Below are 20,459 nucleotides of genomic sequence, written 5' to 3' on the forward strand. Positions count from 1 at the left end.
ATGCAGTCATAATTTGCTGTCCTCAGTTTCCATGCATCTCCTTTATCTCTTGCTTCCGGATGCATTCGCAGAGCTAGCAGCGCGAGGGCATCGGTGGCACTATCAGTAATGTCATGGGCACTTTAACATGATGAATCACACCACGGCCCTACTGGCATGAATAATTCACATTACCTCATGGCCAGTGGGGGACAGAGGGGGTTTGGCTTTGCAACTATGAGTTGTGGCAACAGATGTGTGAGTTTTAAGGCACACGGGCTTCTATTTTGGGTAAGCGAGCAATTTTAATCATGTTTGATATTTCTCTTTTAAAGTGAGGCAAGCCTTGAGCTGGGCCAGGTAAAGTAAATAAGGTGGGAGCAGAATTGGGAGTCATGCGAAAGGTGTTGGAGGAGAGTGGGGAGGAGGTCCTCTTCACCATCTATCATAGTAGCATTTCAATCACTGTAAATAAGTAGCCCTGTCCAAGCCCATCTTTTATCATTACTTATGAATAAATCTATCTGTGGATCACATCACCCAGAAGAACATTGGATGCCTCCAGCTTTTATACATGAAAGGCAAATGATATGGAAATAGGATACACGATCACAAAACAGCTTGACTGAGAGGTTGCATTCACATCTTTGGTTGGCGACCCATTCTGAATCTCGCCTCTGCTCTGACAATAAAATAAATAGAGGTGACTGCTCCCTTCACATGTCACAGTGTCTCTAAACACAATGCAAAGCTTTTTTCTTAGTCCCATAATAATTTAATGACTGTCAATATAAAAACACATCAGTGAACATTAAAAACATAACAAAATAATAATAATAATCAAGCAGAAGCCTAGCACAACGCGCATTCTAACTGTGTCCATGGATGGTGTTTTCTTTCATTTTGCTAGACTTTACATAGGTCAGATTGGGTGTAAGGAGGGACTTGCAACTTTGTGCGCAATTGTGGGTTAGAAATAATCGTTTCCCGGCCATATCTCGCATGGCATCACTCATTTGCATCAAAATCAGGGTGGTCAGAGACACAGTACAACCAAGTACGCCGTGCTTGACATTGAGGAAAAAGAAATAGAATAGTTGTGGTCCGTGCATGACATTGTCAGGCAAACTGCAAGATCTCTCCTTTCTGATGATGCGATCAGTCATGCATGGGACATGGGCAATGCAATTGGAGATCACTTTGCACCCACGAACGTGCATCTGAGTGTGCACCCCCTGCCCTCCCGCAATAGTGGTAGGGTGCTACTAAACTATTTTGAAGTTGATAATGATTTTAATTTGTTCAATCAGTTGATTTTAACAATGATTCAGAGGGATTGTCTTATTCTGGTGTCATTTATATGAATGGAATGCCATTACGTCCACCATACACGACCGCGGAGCACCAAATTGGTCTGCTTACGCCTCGATCAAAGGGGGACGGCAGGAACGCCGAGTGAGGCATAACATGTCTACCACATTCACAAACACACTGAACTACATCATTGCCCTGGCACAAATATAACAATGTGCCCATTTTTTTTATGCTGACCGCAGACTACCTTCGGATACCAAAGTGTGCCCCGTTTTATTGCAGAGCTCACGGACATCAGTCTACCAAAATAGGGCCCTATATGTCATTTTCAAGACTGCAAGGGCTCTGATGTCTAACCTTTGGGGCCCCACCTTTGCAGCCTGTGGGAAAACCTCACTGGATATAATTTGGCGAAGGTGAGCGCAAACACTTGGCATGGGATTAAGAAAAGTGTGCTCACAAAAGCTGCTCTCAATCCATTCCAAAACTGTCACAGGGACCTCTGAGAGGCAAATCAACCCCACCTTAATCTCTTCTAATCATACTTAAGCATGTATGCTTCATGTGGAAAAGCCTGGTTACAATTTAATTTTCCTTCGATTCCTGGGACAACCCTTTAACTACACAATACAGAGAAAATTTTGGCTGTGATACAGACACAAGATATTACACCGGAACAAGAGCATGCAAAAGGAGAAATTAGAATCCCACATTTCAGACACCCTTGTTGACTACATGAAGCACAACAGCTAATGAATTCAGTCTGCCAAATTGCAAGAGGCACCAAAAAATAGAGCTGTTATAAACAAGGAAAAACAAGTCTGATAACATCAGTGATTGGTTGTGATTAGCATCAGCCTCCTTACGTGTACCACAGAAATTCAAATTGGAAGCCTGATACACGGCTAAGCTAATATTATTCCAGACAGTGTATAACCCAACGGCAGAATGATTACATTTGACTTGCAATGATTTCCTCCCACCTCTGCGTGAGAAAACAGCTTGGAAAAACTAATAGACATATTCCCCAAAGTCAATTTCTTGCTCCGGTCTTACTTTAAATACAGTTCATCACTGCTGTGAAAAGTCTTTTTTATTTTATAATTAGTATGCAGAGATAAAAGTACAAAACTTCTGTCCCTCAACTTTGCGGGAGGCAGTACTGTTCAAAGAAGGGTTTAGCGCACGTGGCACAACAAAAGGCATGTGCATCCACCATCCTGCTCCTACTCACCATTATCCTCATCACCTCTCACTTCTACAACCTAGATATCACTGGAACAAGGGCTGAAACACCGACAGTGGTCAAACATTATCAAAGCTCATCGAATGGAGGGAACATACTTCTGCAACATTTGAGATGAAGACAGAGTAGTAAGTCAATGTCTGTCACTAGTTTAGATCACTTTAATGTGTGTATCTTTGCTTTAGGTAATACTGGGCCAGGAGATGCCAGTGTTGAATCTGCCTCCCTGTAGCATGAATGGCAAGGGCAGACGAGAAATATGATAAGCATTGCCCATTTCAATATTTGGGCCATTTGACATTATCCTTGTTTGAATCACAACATCGAGTGCCAGGACAATTGCACTGCACTACTATGACAATAATTCTATCTGTTCTCTCGCTCTACAATTTTATACACTACTAAAGTTAAGGATATTTGGCCTTTGTGTGAAATTTCAAGACGGGCCTCAAATGCATTCAATTTAATCTGACCTTCTCCAACTCATCGAGGTTGCATCATCAGTGAACGGCTGTTGGAGAATGGTGTACCTAAAACGGAATGGCCTCAAGTTTCCTGGCCTCTGGTCGAGGACCCGAGCTGACGGACACCACCCGAGGGGTGAGACGAGGATTGTGTGTGTGTGTGTGTGGATGTGTATGTGTGTGTGTGTGTGTGTGTGTGTTTGTGTGGATGTGTATGTGTGTGTGTGTGTGTGTGTGTGTGTGTGTGTGTGTGTGTGTGTGTGTGTGTGTGTGTGTGTGTGTGTGTGTGTGTGTGTGTGTGTGTGCCTGAAATGGAATAAACACTTTTTGGTAGATTCCAAAGTGTGGTATACTAAAATTTGACTGAGGTAGTTAAACAAGTACCATTCACATCATTTATGGGGCTGGTATTTAGTAGAGAAATAACACCTTGGAAAGCAAGTATTGCTGATCTAATTAAGAGCTGGCAAAAGATGCCATTACGGTCTAACCGATTTCATCCCTACGCCAGTTTTCTGCCTGCAGAGAGCTGTTGGAAAAATGAGAAACATGGGCAAGAAGAGAGGGAGATGAAGAGAGACACAGACATTCCTAATCAAGCTTTGACTCAGACGTGGCTCGATTTAACCTTGAGGAATAATCAGATCTGACTTGCTTAAATGTTAGCATTCTTAAATCATCAGGAAGTGCCTCCAAGGAGACGATAATCACTGTGCCAAATTGCTGCGCTCGCTAATTTCATTTCTCCCAAGCATTTGCTCGCAGTTAGTGTCGATCATTCAATGACATGCTTTTAATGCTGCCAGGTCCCAGGGTGTTACATTAAAGTGCAATAACTAGCAACATAAATGGAAAAAAAAACAACAACAAAAAACATTACTTTGTAATCCATACAAGTTTCCTCAGCCCTACCAATGCCTTCCTCTCCTCCCTCTTCAATCTCTCACCTCTCCGTTCTCCCATGGTGGGAGTTCAAATCTAATTCTCAGCCCATCTGGCAGGCGTAATGAAGGAGGCCCGGGCTTGTGGTGCCCTGCTGCCATGGCTCGTGGAGCAGGAGGCTAGCTGGCAGATTGGGTTAGGATGAGTGGAAGGGAGTCGGGGAACCTGCTGTGTGAGTAAGCCGGCCCGGTTAATCTCCCATGTGACCCGGTGTGATGAGGGCCAAGGCCAACCACACACTGAGGGCACAGTGGCAGCGGTGTAAAGTGCGGATGTTTTGCGGGCTCAAGACAGGTGAGTGACTCTGGAAGTCATTTACATTGAAGGCATCCAGCTGGCAACTTGTGGTAAATGAAAGGTTAAATTCATTTGTTAGTTTGCCTATCATCAGTCAAATTTGACAGTCGGAGGGTAACAGCACATCAAAGACATTTGTGAAATGTGCATGCGACAAGGAAATTGGGAAGATCGGACATTTAATCTTTTTTCTACTCAACAGAAAAAAATATTATTCAACCGGGACAATCTTAGACAAGGACATTCAAAGTCTGGCCCGTGGGCAATGTCTGTCCCACTGCTTCGATTTTTCCCTGCACACTGCGCAATTTACAATTAACATTTAATCTAGCTCATACTGAAAGAATACATTAAATTTGTTTGCCATAATTAAAAAGTTTCATTCATTTGATACATTTATTTGTTTTCATACATTTCAGAACAATTTCAAAAACAATAAAGCTGGCCGCCATGTTCATGCATAGACAATCCTAAAATTAATATGTTCGCCTACTTTGCTCAAAAGGATGCTGCTTTGGTCCGGTGTATCAGCAGCTTAATTTCGAAGTGATGACTGTGTTCAGATTCAGATTCAGAAAACTTTATTTATTCCCGTGGGGCAATTAGAGCCCCACGGGGATAAACCTTCGCATTATGGACATAACGCCTCACAAGCCGCCACCTGTTCCAGGGGTGGCAAAGGTTTCAGAGGAAGAACAGAGCCTCCCTCGGGCAGTTCAGCTCGGCACCCACCTCTCTTGCTCGTTAACAATACTCGGCACGACATTACTTTTCAGTGTCACCCAGGTGGCCTGGCTCGCCTCAAAAGTGGATGCAACTAGACACTTGGCTGTTAAAATTAACACCCTATGGTGTTGAATTAACACAAGTAGATTTGCAGTGTACAACCACGTAACAAGCATTAAAGGATGAAAAAAACAGCAGGCCTCCCTCTGCTATGTACCCGACTCAGGAGAAAGCAAAGCCTGTCATTAACAGTTACTCTCTTTATAAACACAACAGCATCCGCTGGAGATCTAATTGCTACTGTTTCTCCTGTAATCTTATACCTTACCTGCTGCTCCTGTCAGACACTTGCACAAGAGGGGATGAGGGCTGTGTCTGTTGTCTTTGGAGACACTAAAATATTGCTTTTGTAGAGTCAGATGCAAACTTGGCATGGGAGGAAGAGGAAAACATTGAGAGAAATAAAAGCTGTAGCATATACGCGGCAGAAAATCAAATAAGTATCTGTTGTTCGCTGAAATCCCAGGAGCAAAGCTTCAGGGGCACCGATGGAGGGAAATGATGTTCGTGATTAGAAGACAAGTGGTGAAGCATGACCTACTTAATACAATTTGTTTGTGCAGATTTCAGGAAAGTTAACAATGCCAGAGGAATTAAAGAGGAATCTTGTTTTAACTAATGAATGTAGAGAAAAGTTGGATAAGTTTCGTAGCGGGAAGGAGTACAAGGGGTTGTTGCATATGGAATAAGTCTTGACAGTTCCCACTCAAACACACCTCTTCAGTCAGGAGAAGTACTTTGCATCCATGTGATTAATATTTTTGGTGCCGGGTTGACATTCCGAATGAACTATATACCATCTAACACCCTGCAAAGCCTCCCAGTCACTGATGTTTTGAGTGACTTTAAATTAGATTGGGGAATGTGGTTATGACTGCTGTGAGGGAGAGAGGACAAAAGAAAAGATGGGGTTTGTCAAGGTGTCCCTAAATTTTTTCTGCTAGATCAGAAAACAATACAGTTTACAACCTCATGCCATTGAGGAAAATTTCAAATTCACTTCACTCAGACCTCCGGGTTAGGAAACATGACATAGCAGAACAATGTGCAAAAACCATGAGATATCACAAAAATGCTTAGAATTGTTTCTCTTAATAGCTTAAACCCGAAATGAATCTCAAACTATAATCCGAAAACATGTCGATAAGGTTTTAAACGACATTTTTACAACTCTTAGAAATAAATGGTTGACAGATTTGTTTTAAAAATGCATCTGAAGTGCAAGGGTTTTGACATGAGTCGCTGTTTGCTGTTTTGCAACCAAGTAAAATTCATGAACTACATTCCCAATTACATTTTAGACTTGGTGATACATTATTTATACATGGACAACACATTGCAAATGACTCTTGGGATATTGGGTCACTTCAAAGGTGTTGTCTCTCTCTTATTTACGCCACTCTGTTTCAAAGATGAACAAATATCGCAAATAGATCCTTTTTTCCAAAGAGATGTCAACCTTTCCATCACTTCGGCGTGGCTAAAGTTTGTTCCGCCGCAATGAAAAGCCATTGTACCCCTAAAAGTACAATTGCGTACTTTTAAACATAAGCTGGGGTTTATTATTTAGCACCATGAGGGAAATTAGAGTACCTTGAGGCACACTAATGTACTTTGTCCGATGTTTTTACTGTCGCCAGTTTTCTAGCAGTGCGAGTGTATGGCATGGAGGGCAGCCGAAACAGAACAAACAAATGTTCTTTTTCCCCAAAGGAGTATTTTCCTTTTGGAAGCCCACCGTTCCCATCAGGCCGTGATATGAGACGATCCCTCCTCTACGGAACCGTCATTCACAATCCACAGGAGGCTTTCTCTCCCTTCTACTTACCTCTGGTGGGCTGCTACGGTAGTCTTCCCCTTTCCCAGATAGATGTTTGTAATTGGAGCTCTAATTTATGTTCAAACCTTGGTGCAGGATAATGATATGGCGCATTGTAATTTGCTGATGCAAATTGTACGTATAATGGGGAGCCATAAAAGCCTCCGCAATCTCGGAGATTTGCCAAACACCCTGAGCGTTCATTACAACCCTCATTAAAACATCCACATCGGCACTGGGACCTCTTACAAATGGAAGAAGCATGTAATTGCTGCTTGATTGTGGTATATGTAACATATGATAAAGTGGAATTACCACTTTATTTGTCTACAGTGTCAGTGAAACTTAATGGGCAGAAAGGCGAAGCAAAACAAATCCTGAGAGCATTGTTGGCCTACAACGTTATAGCGCTTTTGGATAAGTGGGCCAAATGTGAGTTTGGGGACAGTGCATCCAGGACAAACGGAGAGTGATGATATTCAAGGCCTAGCTTAGGGGTAGAGTGAGCGCATTTACCCCATGAGAGCTTGTGTTTCATTTGGATGAACTTCAACATGGCTATATGATGAAAATACATTAACTGGGTATAATAATAAAAGATTCGTATTGTTCTTTTCCCGTGACAAGATCCAAAGCCATCACCATACATTTACTTTATGGGTAATGAAACTCGATTGGAAAATGTCTGCATGGCCGGTTTGCAAAAATATATTTTGCCCGAATGCCAATGCTTCCTTTGGAAGTATGGCCGCAAGTCATTTTCAGTTGTTGATGTCAATTCAGTGCTAACGAAGAGGACTTGTAGAACCCAGCAAAGCTGAATGCACCAGCTTATCAGCAGCCTTAAGAGAAACACCAATTGGCAAAGGCATTAAGAGTTCATTTCGAAGAAGTTGGGCTATTTTCAAGAAGCCGACTCAACATAAATTCCAAGAGTCACAAGTCTTTTTAAATGACCTGTCCCACAGTGCTCTTTGCATTTGTGCCTTCCTAATGCATCTCCATTAAAAAAAAAAAAAAGCGGCATAACTGAAAATCGCACTTGTGTCCACACATCTGAATAACTGCAGAGCGCCACTACCAGATCTGCGTGTGCTCAGTCACTGGAAAAGGATTTTCAGCCAAGCTATTCAACCAGGTCCCCAGAAGCCTGAAGCCTTTATCTGTAGACCCTCTGATTGATGTGTTGTGGGCCATGTTGCGGTTAACACCCATTTTTATCTGTTGCTAATGGCAACAGCCCAGGTTCCTGATGTGTAGAGAGCAGCAGGGCCCAGGATCTGAAGCTGGACCACACACAGGGATAAACAAATAGGTTTTCATGGCAGACAGCCCTCATAGAGAGGCCACTGACAGCCAGCGCCCCACCCTTAGAGCAGCACGATGTCAGGGCCCTGACCCACTCCTGCTGGGCTCTTGGTTTCCTGCACTAATTTTCACCATGTGAAGAGCCGGTGCTGTGGAGACACCCGCATGCCTCTCTCACTGACAAGGAACCAGTGACAGAGATAGACAGACAGAGATTTTAAGACAAAGAGAGAGAGACATACATTTTAAGTGACATCATAATCAGGGATACAACGTTGATTTGGAGCCTTGCAACACTGCAATCTAACGCTTGCAAATTGAATATTGGTTTAATAATGGCTAAATTTGACTGAAAATATAATGGCTTGACTGTTTTGTAAAATGCATCATCACTGGAACAGCAAAGTGAATTTTGAACTATACAAATATATTTAGCCCCAACCCCCCCACACACACACCTCCAAAACTGTTGGACTCATTGAGCATTAAATGTGATTATGACACCCCAAGCAGTAGAAATGAAGAATGGGTGTGTGGAAGTTCCAGACAAGCTTTACTCAACTAAACTGCATGGCTAAAGTTTAAATCCATGACTGCACCAAGATAAACCCTGCCAAAGCAGTCAAGTGAGATTATATTGCACAGACAAAGATTGATGCTTTCATTGTGCACAAAAACATAAGCTATAGTTTGGCCTTGGGTGGTAAAAAGAGAGGGTGTGGGAAACTAACTCAATTAATCTGAAAAGAAACAGTGTGGTGTGTTGTCTTTTTTGGCGAGCTAAACTGTCTCCTCCTCTGTACTATATATCCAGCCCAGGGGTAGTGACAGAAAGGGTAGATAGCTGCAGTGAGATTTTCTGACAATTTCCCTGCTTCTTGTAGCGCCTATATTTCAGACATGGCGGAGGGTGCCGGGTTCTTTATCAAAAAGCCCCTGAGAGTGATAAATCGCTTGAGTCCAGGCCCATCCGCACTGAAACAACAAGCATGTAGCACCGCAGGAAACAAGGCACATATATTGTCTCCCAAACATGGCCGGGGCTGTAATGAAACCTGCACAAAGCAGACAGGATAGAGTCAGCCTGATAAACAATTCCATATCCAGCCCCTCACACTGTGCGAGATAGGGAGTCAGTCCTGCTGTGACTTATCGCTGCTAGGACTCAACAGACGTGCTATTAGGAGTCACACATGAACGAGGGATGATTGGTCAGGATAAGGTGGGTTCGGGTAAAGTTTTTGGGACGAGTAATTTCATTTTTAAAATCGTAGCTAGGTGCTCAATTCCATTTCTACTTCTTTCTCGAAACTTGCTCCAGCAAAAGAAATTTATGTTTTAGGAAAAGAAGAACTAAGTGCTTGGAGTGTGTCATCTGAAAGGGGAATAAATTACACAAGCGCGGTGTACATTGAATATGTATTATTTTCTTTGCAGTATGTCCATCATTATTGTGGAGTATCGGCTGGATTAGTGTAACACACTTTGTTTTGGAGTCAGCCAGTCTTCCCTCAAGCATGTCCGACTGGTCCAAAATGCTGCTGCTCGTTTCCTAACAGGAGCTCAGAGGAAGGAGCACAAGACTCAATTTCTGGCCTCCCTTCACTGGCTCTCTATCCATGTTACTGTCCATTTTAAGATGATTTTATTTGTCTTCAAACCTTGAAATGGTTCGCTCCTCTTTACGTTTTTGATCCCCCCCACCTCTACGCACCGGCCAGTGCCTCGCGACTGTAGGTACCTCTGGCTAAGCGGAGGCTCAGAGTGGATCGAGCTCTTCCCGTTGCCATTCCTCGCTTTGCAATAACCTTCCGGTAAATGTGAGGCAGGCCTCCTCCCTGTCCATCTTCAAAACTTGCTTTAAAACACATTTTTATTCTTTCGCTTTGGGCACTTTATAAAATGTATTTTCATGTAATTGCCTGGGGATGCAAATAGTACCAATTTGGTTGAATGGCCCATATGAGCATGACCACAGAATTCCAAGGTTTCCTCTGTTTGATGGATCTATGGTAAACTCTACATTTACATCATGATTGATAGACTTGTGCATGCTATCATGACAAGTCCACGCAGCTACGTAGCATTTGGGTACATGTGTCACTTCTCTCATTTAGAAAGGATACTCTGGAGTTATGATGATGTTAAATGCAACCAGTGAGGAACACGCTTGCTTGCTTGAAGTTATGTCATTTGGCCATGTCACAATTGCTAACCTGTATGTCCTGCTTGCAGCTCTCCCAACTCTTTGACGATGCCATTTGGCAACAAGGTTTCTTGATAGGCAAGGCAGATTTATTTAGGATTAGGAGCGTCTTTCGGCTTCCCTCTCCCTCCAAACAAGCTATGAAGACAAATCCACCACTTTGTCTTTGCCTGCAGGAGAGCTGTGAACATTGGATGAGACGTGTGTGGGTATGTGCGTCACACAAACTACATTGTGACAATGAAATGAATAAATAAAATAGCATTGTGGAATATGAAATTAAGCCACAACTGTTCTGTTTGGCAACCAATTTGCACAATTGGATTATTTTGTAGGTTTGTGACCTTTAAATGTTCAGAAAATAAAACCTAATTTCTGAAAATCACGTGATTGGCGCCGATTTCTGAACCTGTGATCGGATCCCGAGCAGCAACTCATACCCATATCATCAGATATGCTGGCTTTTGAATAACAATCTGGATGGTCCCCGACTCCAGCTTTTTTTGGAACGTGACGTAGGCATTGAATTTTAAATGAGTGAAAATGTTCAAAGGTAAATAAATAAATCAATACATAAAATAAACAATAACAAGCAGTTTACCAGTTTTAACATTAAATATTTAGTTTCTGTCGCGTATTTAGTTTAATTAAGGAGGAAAAATATTTACAAAGCATTTTATTCTGTTTTTTTCTTAGATTGCACACAACGTCACAACTTCATTTGAATTGGGGAATATGCTTGCACGTTGTTGGCTGTACCTTTGCATTTCGGGAATTGTAATCAAATGCATTTAATTTCAAGGAAACTTTAAACTCGGCAAGCAGCCGAAAAGAGCCATAGGGCAGCATAAAAAATAAAGCTTTTTTATTATTTCACATTGACAGTCAATTATGATTTTGCTTTTCTATCCGATCATTAAAATTGTGACAAACAGCTAGCTTTGATCCACAAGTGTGATGATTTGTAGCAGTAGACGTCAGAGGGCGCCCGGACTTTGTCGCAATTGTTAGTGCCCCTTCTGTTCTAGCCTGGCTGACCCTCCTACACAATCCTCCCCTTCAAACATAGCTCTCCACCCACATGCATAACCTTTCTCTCCATTTTCCTCCAGTCATAACACTCAGTCCAGCCTCTGGCCTTCTTTGAGACCAACTCCTCCACCCATGCCCACTCAGCCTTTGCCTGGAAGCTCCCTGGAGCCCCCCCGACCCTACAACCTCTGCACCCCTTTTCAAAACCATCATTCTGTAAGGCCCGGAGCACATACAGATAAGATGCCTGCAGAAATCAAGTGGGCTCGGCAGCTGAGCAGATTGAGAGTCAGAGCTCAGTACCCAGGAGATGCCCAGAGGCTACAAACACTGCAGATAGCAATGTGGGAAAGCCAGGAAGTGGAGACAGAGAACATGAGACTTTCTGACCTCCTTACCGGTCTATCTTTTGCTTGCACAATACCGCCTTGCAAATCACCACCCACCAAGCCTTCGCCACATCCATATCCGACCGACCCCCTTTCCTCCTTTCAGATGAAGAGAAAGCCTTGCTCTATGCCGACTCAAACTGACAGCTTGAGCCAAAGGCCACCACAGGCTTTTTTGGAAGGACATACTTGTTTTCATCTGCGAATATCCAGCCGCAGGGGAATTTGAATGTGACATGTTCTATTAAAACAACATTTAAAAAAAAGGTGGATGGAGATCAATGTCTTTTGAAGTTACACTTTGTTGGAGGCTTTAATGACAGTCCTTTGAGTCCGATTAGCAATGACAAAGCACGTCAACCATTGTAGTTGTTTTGTTTGTTTAGATGGCTGCCTCCAGTTTGCAATATGAGGTGCCATATGTCACTCATCAGCTAAAAGTAGCGCACTTAGAAGAATATTCCTCTTATGAGCTCATCGTTACGCAAAGGACAGAAAGGACGACTGTGTCTCTATTACCAAGAGACTACACAAATATCTGAAATGAGAGCATTGACGTGCGGTTTTAAAACTCAGAGGGGCCAGACAACTAATGCTTTCACGGGATAAAAATAGCCCGCTAACAAACTGTTAGTCTACTATGACCGAATTAGTCGAAGGTTTTGTGGGTTTAAAAAACCTGTTTAACCTCTATCATGGCACATGTTTAACACATTTACTGTATGATGTTACAATGCTCTGTTACACGCAGGGGAATTATGGATTGAAAGTGAAATAAAATTGAATGCAAAAGTACAAGGAGCCAAGATAGATGGTCATAAAAAAAACGCTTTTCGCCAAGGTAGTGCAGGACACCTTGCTACGATTTAATCAGTCGGACTGAATTAATGCTTCTAATATCATGATTTTTCCATTACACTATTTAATATAATTAAAATGTGTAGCGCTGGGGCCATAAAGCGGGTCGTTGAAGATTGTAATTCCGCCATAAAGCTATGAAGCATGAAAATGTCACTTACTGAGTAGTCGCGGCCTGACAGCGAGTGAGTGGAACTCTGTAGGGAGAGAGAGGAGAACAAGAATGACCTTTAAGGAGCATTTCACTCCCTGACACAGACATGATGAAGCAGTGCCGCTTTAATATCAATATTCACGTTAACCTTTTACCTAGCCCGCCACGTATGCCGCAACTGCAGACTGCTACCCTATGTTCTGGCCTACACAATGGCACTAAGTTATCAGTCATACACAGCTCATATGTTTGCGTTTTACAGAGGAACGGTATAAAACGATATATATTCAGCATCATTCTGAATACAAAATTGTTTGGACTTGTGTTTGTGTTACAATTCATTGATTTTATTACGACTTTTTTCTCCCCTTTTAATCATATTTTTAGCAGCTCTCATTGTTCAAAGTGAGCCCCTGCTGATGTACATTGCTTACACTAACAACTTGGCTGCAAACAGAGTGGAGGAAGTTAATAAAAGCAGAGTGAAAAGAAACACATTGTTCTCTGTATGACATGGAAGCAGTGAGGTGGAAGGCAATCACACAATCAGATGTGCTGACCATTGCCGGAGCATGGTGACCCGAGATACACGAAATAATCAAAGGTGCAAATATTTAGCTGAGGACCCCATGCCTGTCCTGGGCAACGCTACACGAGAAAAGACAGGGAAAGAGCAGGCAACAGACATATGCACCAGCTAGGGTCGTGGGATATGGCTAAAATTTAATACAGATATTTTTGCCAGATATTTTGTTAATGATACGATCACGATATTACTTTGGGGGTCAGTGAGAAAAAATTCTAAATGTCAAACCAAAAGTATTTAAGAACATATTGACAGTGATCAACAAGAACAAAGTCGGAAATAAAAAAAATAAAAAAAAAACAATTCAATTCACATTGTACTGTGATTGTAATTTAATGATAAATAATGTTATGCTAAAATAGACATGTTTATTGTTTTTGATATATGATTTGATTAATTTCTTTACGTGTGTGCTGTCCAGACAGCAGCAGCCGCGTGTGTCCCCCGCTTGCTCTGCGCGTGTCCCTCCTCCCTCTCGCCCCCCACAAGATGATTATCATCTGCACATTCATCAACCCTATACTTAGGAGGAATGTGGCTGGTTGAACTGAGATTGACATGCAACACAAGCATGGCAAGGTTACGTGACTGATATCGTCCTCATTTCAATCGGGATTAGGGAGTCTAAGATGCCAATACCGATATCGATCATTCATGAGGGTGATTGGCCGATACCATGTAAAATTGGATGCGGTGTATATTTTCGATTTTTTTAACTTCAACTACCGAATTCTCTTCAATAATCGATTAATCGGATATTGTTTTTCATGGATAGACGAATCAGATAAATCACTTTATTATTCAAACACACGACATTGCGTCAAATAGATTGATCAGCCTTTAGAGGCTTTGAGCGGATTCATCGTTCACACGTTTTCACAAACATCGACGGACAAATATCGGCCATCGATCAATCGGTGCATCCCTAATATTAATATCTTGAATATTCACAGATTGAATTCGATACAATAAAGCTATGTTGCCCAGCCGTAGCACCAGCCACACCAAGCAGTTTGACAACTCTGTCTTATGTTGTTGAACATTTGAAAAGAAAAAAAAAAACCTAAGGTTTTTACAAAAGAGACATTTTTACAAGAAAAATACCATGTTATTATCTGGAAGAAAAACACGTGTATTTATATCATTTTTAGGAAGCGAATGCTGGAGAAAAATCAATATTTCCAAGTTTGGTTGATATCAGGATTAATAAATAAAATCATGTTGGTGGGGCAAAACATATTTTGAATCATGCTATTGCCACTTGCTTCATTGTCGTATGATTTTTCAATTAGCAAAGGGGGTCCATGAAAATTGCAAATCGGATTTTTGGGAGGAAAAAAATCTGAACTCCTATTCGAAGGCCATATCACCCAGCCTAACCCACAGGCAGATCTTTATTATCTATCAAGCATTTGGGAGCACAATGTTGCATCTTCTCCAAGCAATACAATGCCAACATCAAAGTCTGTGAAAGTTCTTCCATAAGGCATACCTACATGAAACTAAATAATCATAACAAAAGAGTCGGGTTCCGAAGGCAATTTTTCAATAATTGATCAGTCATTTGAGGGCTCAATGAATCCCCACAAAGACCCCGCAGGAAGGGGAAGAAAGAAGTAGGAAAGTGAAATAGCTAAATCGTAAAAACTATAATCAGAGCCAAACACTGCAAGGAGATATTAAGCCCCTCCTGTGATTTCCTATGCAGCCATCTAAATGCCAAACAAGAATAGCATGGATACAGAAAAGCCTGGATTTTGTTCTCGGGCACAGTCTGTCTTCACCCAGCAGGAGCACCAATCTTGAAATCCCTCCCTCTACTTCCACTTTTCACAGCTTTTATTCTTCTGTCTCGATAGGCAATTTCTCCCCCTGGCCTCTGGAGTGAACTTTTCTGCTCGACCAATTCTATCCACGGGTCTACTTTCAATCCAAATAACCTCCCCCATACCTTCGCCAGGACCCTTTCCTTTCCTGGTGCCCCTCATCCATTCTTCCACACCTGTTCTAGGCTTCAGCACTCATCAACGCCTGTGTGCCCCCCTGATTTGCAGGACAGCTCCTGTGGTGATGATTAGGCAGAGGTCCCACCGTGAACCGGAAAGCAGGCTCTGCGGGAATCAAAAGGCTATTCCATGTCCATCTCAAACTCTCTGATCCCTTCACTATGAGACCAGGAATGGGGAGGAGAGAAAGGGATGAAGAACTAGACATGAGGTAGATTATGGAGACAAGAACAGAAGTATTTTCGGGTGAAAAGTTCGATCGATGGTGTCTGTGTGTTCCCACACCAAGTTTAAACAGGCTGTGTACATCTATATAAATAAGTCTACACGTACAAATATTGTGTGCGGTGCATGTGTGGTTCGGACATAAGACTTGGGTGATAGGAGGCCAAGGCCATTTGGAATTAGCTCAACGATGTAGAGTTCATTCAACATGGCACATTCTGGGTAGAAAGAGAGGTTTATTTAAATGATAATGAGGGACAATCCATTGGATTTAGAACTGGTGAAGGGAGAAAAAGAGAGGTGGGAGCAGGGGGATCCATTAAAACGCCAGCGGTTCATAAGCCATAGGGTCGGCATATAGCTAAACACTCTCTCTTAAAAGCCATTATACATGGCTCTCAATGGATTTCTGCAGTGCTTAGGACTTCAAAAGGATTTAAGAACCCACCCCAGAGAGCGAGAATTTGGGGGAGGGTGAAGGGATGCATGTGTGCGTGCGTGTGTGTGTGTGTGTGTGCGTGTGTGCGTGAGTGCGTGAGTGTAAGAGAGAGAATGCATCGGTGTTAGTTGATAGAAAGAGAGCGCGCGGATGCTAGCGGCATGGAAGGGTTAACTAACAGCTCGGGAGAAGAGAAATGTTGCTAAATCCGCCCCCTAATACTCTCCACATTTGCAGGCCCCCCTCCTCCACCAAGAAAAAGAAAAAGAAAAAAACAAAACACAACTGAATGCATAAAGAATAAAATAGTGGGAGCGACGAGTGGGTGGTGTTAACACTTTCCCATCCTATGTCATTGTTTGTATCACTGTGGAGAATTTGAAGGGTGGAGCCATCATACGTGCCAGTAATATGAGGAGGAAGGTGATGCAAGACTATGTCATCGGTGGAAGTCCGTCAAGTCAGGTGGCTGGGTTTATTTGTTTGATACCCAAACAGCAGCACTGCACTCAGCAGAATAACCCCCCACACCCCCATATTTCCCTAATCCATGCGTGGCTTAGTGCTGGGGCACAGCACCATACCGCAAGCATAATTACCTAGTCAAAATAAACAGATCAAGAGCCAACCATGGCAATGAACAAACAGCATCCCTGGCATTTTTTAGCATCTGCTCCCAAATTGATGCATGATTGTTTTTAAAGGCGGACAGGCAACAACATCCAAATCACATTTGTCTCTGTTTCTTTTGGCGAAGCGACAAGAGAAATCCATTTCATTTGTCATCAACATGGCATCCTTAACTAGAAGCTCTTAAAGCTGGTGAGACTTTGATGTGTTTGTGTGATGTGAGCACGTGTTATGCTAATTTGTGTTCTTGGTTTTGTTTTAAATTATATAAGCAAACAAAAAATGTAAAGAAGGCAATGACACAAGGTCTGTGATGCATGGCATTGGTTAAATGGAAGACAAACTCCAACTCAGACATGGGGAGACAGACATGAGAAATACCAAGAGAGCCAGATGGTTGGACACGCATAGATGTGGATGGCATCATGACAACCGCCAACGTCTGTGCGCCATCTATTTGGCAGCGTATTAGAGAGATATTCCACGTCGAACACTGTCAGCAACTGCAGCATGCAATATTCGGCCTACTCCTCCTCCACCGCCCCTACCACGATTGCTTCCATCGTCACTCATTCATGGCCCCTCCCTCTCAGAGCTTGTCATAGATCCCTGTCAGAGCTGTCATCCAACGGCGTGTTTTTATGTGACAAGCCCTGGTCTTCCTTCTGACTTTTTCATTAAGAGACATCCTATTGTACTAAACAAATGGGTGTGTGTGTGAGAGAGAGAGAGAGAGAGAGAGAGAGAGAGAGAGAGAGAGAGAGAAGACAGTGAATGAGAGAAACAGACACTTTAATACATCGAAACAATGACGATGAGGAAGTGAGAGATTAGGGATTTTTAATTGGGCTGGATTTTCAATCGGAGCATTGAAGAGCTTAAAACAGTGTATTTAACAAGTTCATTAAACCATTTTCCTCCCTTCGATTCAACAGTGCTGGAGAGGGAAGTCTGCATTTGCTTTCTCGCTTCCTGCTTTTGACAGATAAATGAACACTCTGATTGTGTTTAGTTTGGCGCTACCGGGTTGCTGCTTGACAGGCATTTGTTGGGAGGCATTTCTACATTCATTCAAAATCCTGCTCTGGATTTAGCATAAATTCTCATTACTTTCCCAATATCTAAATTGTATTATTTCAAGCCTGACATTAAACCAATGCATGGCTTCAATTTTCCTTTCCCACCTACTCATCCTCTAAATGAACTCGCATATGAATTCTGGCACAGTTATAATTGGAACAGTTTCCTTAAGCCATTCCGTGCCAAGGTCAGGCCACACTTGACGAAACCCTGTTAGGTCATGTCTACAGTACATTTAACTTTGCCACAGTTGAAATAATGTCAGATAAATTAGATGCTGTGTGACAAGCTTAATAACTCCCTGTGTACATCCAGTTTAATTACCGGTATGCTTTGTCAAACTTTTTATTTTTTTGATGAGAGTTAAAAAAAAAGACATGGACTACTGGAATATCTGCCATCTGATTTCAACATTTGTTGGGTTTGTTTGCCTCCTTAGGCCTTTTCCTATAAAATGGCATTTCTTTCCGCTTTGTAACAAGAAAATGAGTAAAGCAATATGGAAAGCATCGGCAGGATCTCACCTCATTCAACTGCTCCTTGGTGTTGCTCCTGTGGGGTATGCTGAAGTCGGGCACCGTCTCATCCTTACAAAATTTGACTGGAGAGAACATAAATGGTTTGATCTGGAGGACACAAGAGCAAACCACAATTAACATTCAAATGTCTTTCCTCCCTACGGCAAAGCTCTCCGTATCGAGTAGGCAGCAATGCACGGCAATGTGGGATAGCAAGAATGGCTTCAAATAATTGATGGGCTGTCATTAAAACAACACAATTTGTTAGAATGGTATATTTCATGGCGGCCCGGTAGACCAGTGGTTAGCACGTCGGCTTCACAGTGCAGAGGTACCGGGTTCGATTCCAGCTCCGGCCTCCCTGTGTGGAGTTTGCATGTTCTCCCCGGTCCTGCGTGGGTTTTCTCCGGGTGCTCCGGTTTCCTCCCACATTCCAAAAACATGCATGGCAGGTTGATTGGGCGCTCTAAATTGTCTAGGTGTGAGTGTGGGCGTGGATGGTTGTTCGTCTCTGTGTGCCCTGCGATTGGCTGGCAACTGATTCAGGGTGTCCCCCGCCTACTGCCCGAAGACGGCTGGGATAGGCTCCAGCACCCTCGCGACCCTAGTGAGGATCAAGCGGTTCGGAAAATGGATGGATGGTATATTTCATGTAAGTGCTATTTTTTTTCCTTACGGGTAAATGCCTTTATAAGTAGAGTTTGCATGTCCTTCTTGTGCTTGTGTAAGTTTTCTCCACATACTGTATTTATTTTAATATCCTATTGGAGGAAATATGACCTGTGGCTGAGACCAAGCATTTTCACACTGGGCAGCACAAACATCTCAGTTTTAAGATTTTATCCTACCCCGTCCAGAATCTAGATGCAATGTGTCAGATAGAGCAAACCAACTCCACAACATAACCAAGCCTTTGTATTCCAGACATTTTCCCTGAAACTATGTGGCTCGTTACGATACATTTGGTACATTTTGGTACAAAATTTGAAGTTAGTTCAGTGACCATTGCGGGATTGATTTCGTTAAGAGAAGGCAACCAACAATGTTGCAAGTACTGTGAGTCACATCCTACCTTTGCTGATACCACAGCAAAAACCTTTGGTATAAAATCTTCCTTTATCGCTTGTAAGGAGAAATGGAAATGGAAGTGTTTAGCAACTCAGATGATGGTAATCCAAATACTATCTTGGATGGCTTGTTTTATTACAGATTATTCAGACCCGCAGCTGGCGGGCATCCAAATTTCCAGCCAGATGGAAGGTTAGCAAGCTATGCACAGAAGTGTCTGGGCCACTCCAGCACAGGCCAATCACAGTGCCCGTGCTACCTCACCACCTTGGAGTTAAAGTGGCATTGGCTACGGGGTGTATTCCATTCAACCAGCTATTTACAAGTAGCACCTCCCCTGGTGACATGCTTGGTCTCCTGATCTCCACTGTAATTTAAGCAGATCACTGCTACAATTAACCTTTCCCAGTAAATATCAATTATGGCCCCCGGCTGGGCAAGAATTAAAAGGGTCATCAGCTAATCTGACAGGTCCTGAACACTACCACCTGACAGGTGGGGGAAGGAGGCTCAGAGAGAGTGTTTGTCTACCCTTGTGCCCACCAGCTCACATGCCAAGTAGACGTGATTCCCTTTTAATTACACTCCCGCTGCTGGGCAAGCCTAACGATTGGCCATCGGGCGTGAACAGCCCTCTGCAATCAGGAATGACATGGTGAGTTTTAAGTAAGAATGGCAGAGAAAAGGAAAAAGTCAAGGCAAAATCAATCTATTTCATACTGGCTATCGAAGCCAGAATTTCCCCATCTCACTGTCGCAGTGTGTTGGTAACTGATGCAGGATGTGGGGTTTTCCAGCTTCATAGCGTCAGAGGTGTAAGAGAGGCACGACACTCAATGAAGCAGTGTGAAGTTCAACACCCGTGACACACTGTCCACGGCATCCTTATGTTGAAAGCAATTGTTGCTGTCGCTCAAATGTCGCCGCACCCGCATATTGTCATGAAGTCAAGCTGTTCGACTGTGTGATCATACAATGTGAACTGCAGTTTCCTGCTTCAGCAAAGGTCTGTCTCAAGGGAACAGGCAACTTTAGCAAGACTCTTGTGTTACACTTCCCATTTTACTGGGAATGCAGTGTGAAAGTGGCAAAACAGAAACGTGGCATTTAGGT

At 42.8% G+C, this 20,459-nt stretch overlaps 1 protein-coding gene across 6 annotated transcripts in view; it reads right to left on the reverse strand.

Annotated features, from left to right (window-relative positions):
* The window catches only part of fbrsl1 (fibrosin-like 1), a 293,286-nt gene that overhangs the window by 159,751 nt on the left and 113,076 nt on the right, over positions 1 to 20,459 (reverse strand). For all 6 annotated transcript variants that reach the window (XM_086112254.1, XM_086112255.1, XM_086112250.1 and 3 more), the window contains exons 3-4: positions 18,285 to 18,386; positions 12,802 to 12,837 (exon numbers count right to left, since the gene is read on the reverse strand). In XM_086112254.1, the coding sequence (XP_085968380.1) occupies positions 12,802 to 12,837; positions 18,285 to 18,386 (138 nt within the window). The remainder of the gene's footprint in view (positions 1 to 12,801; positions 12,838 to 18,284; positions 18,387 to 20,459) is intronic.

This window comes from Hippocampus guttulatus, chromosome 5, assembly GCF_054856545.1.
Source record: "Hippocampus guttulatus isolate MCC_2025c chromosome 5, RoL_Hgut_1.0, whole genome shotgun sequence".
In the NCBI taxonomy this organism is placed as follows: domain Eukaryota; kingdom Metazoa; phylum Chordata; class Actinopteri; order Syngnathiformes; family Syngnathidae; genus Hippocampus; species Hippocampus guttulatus.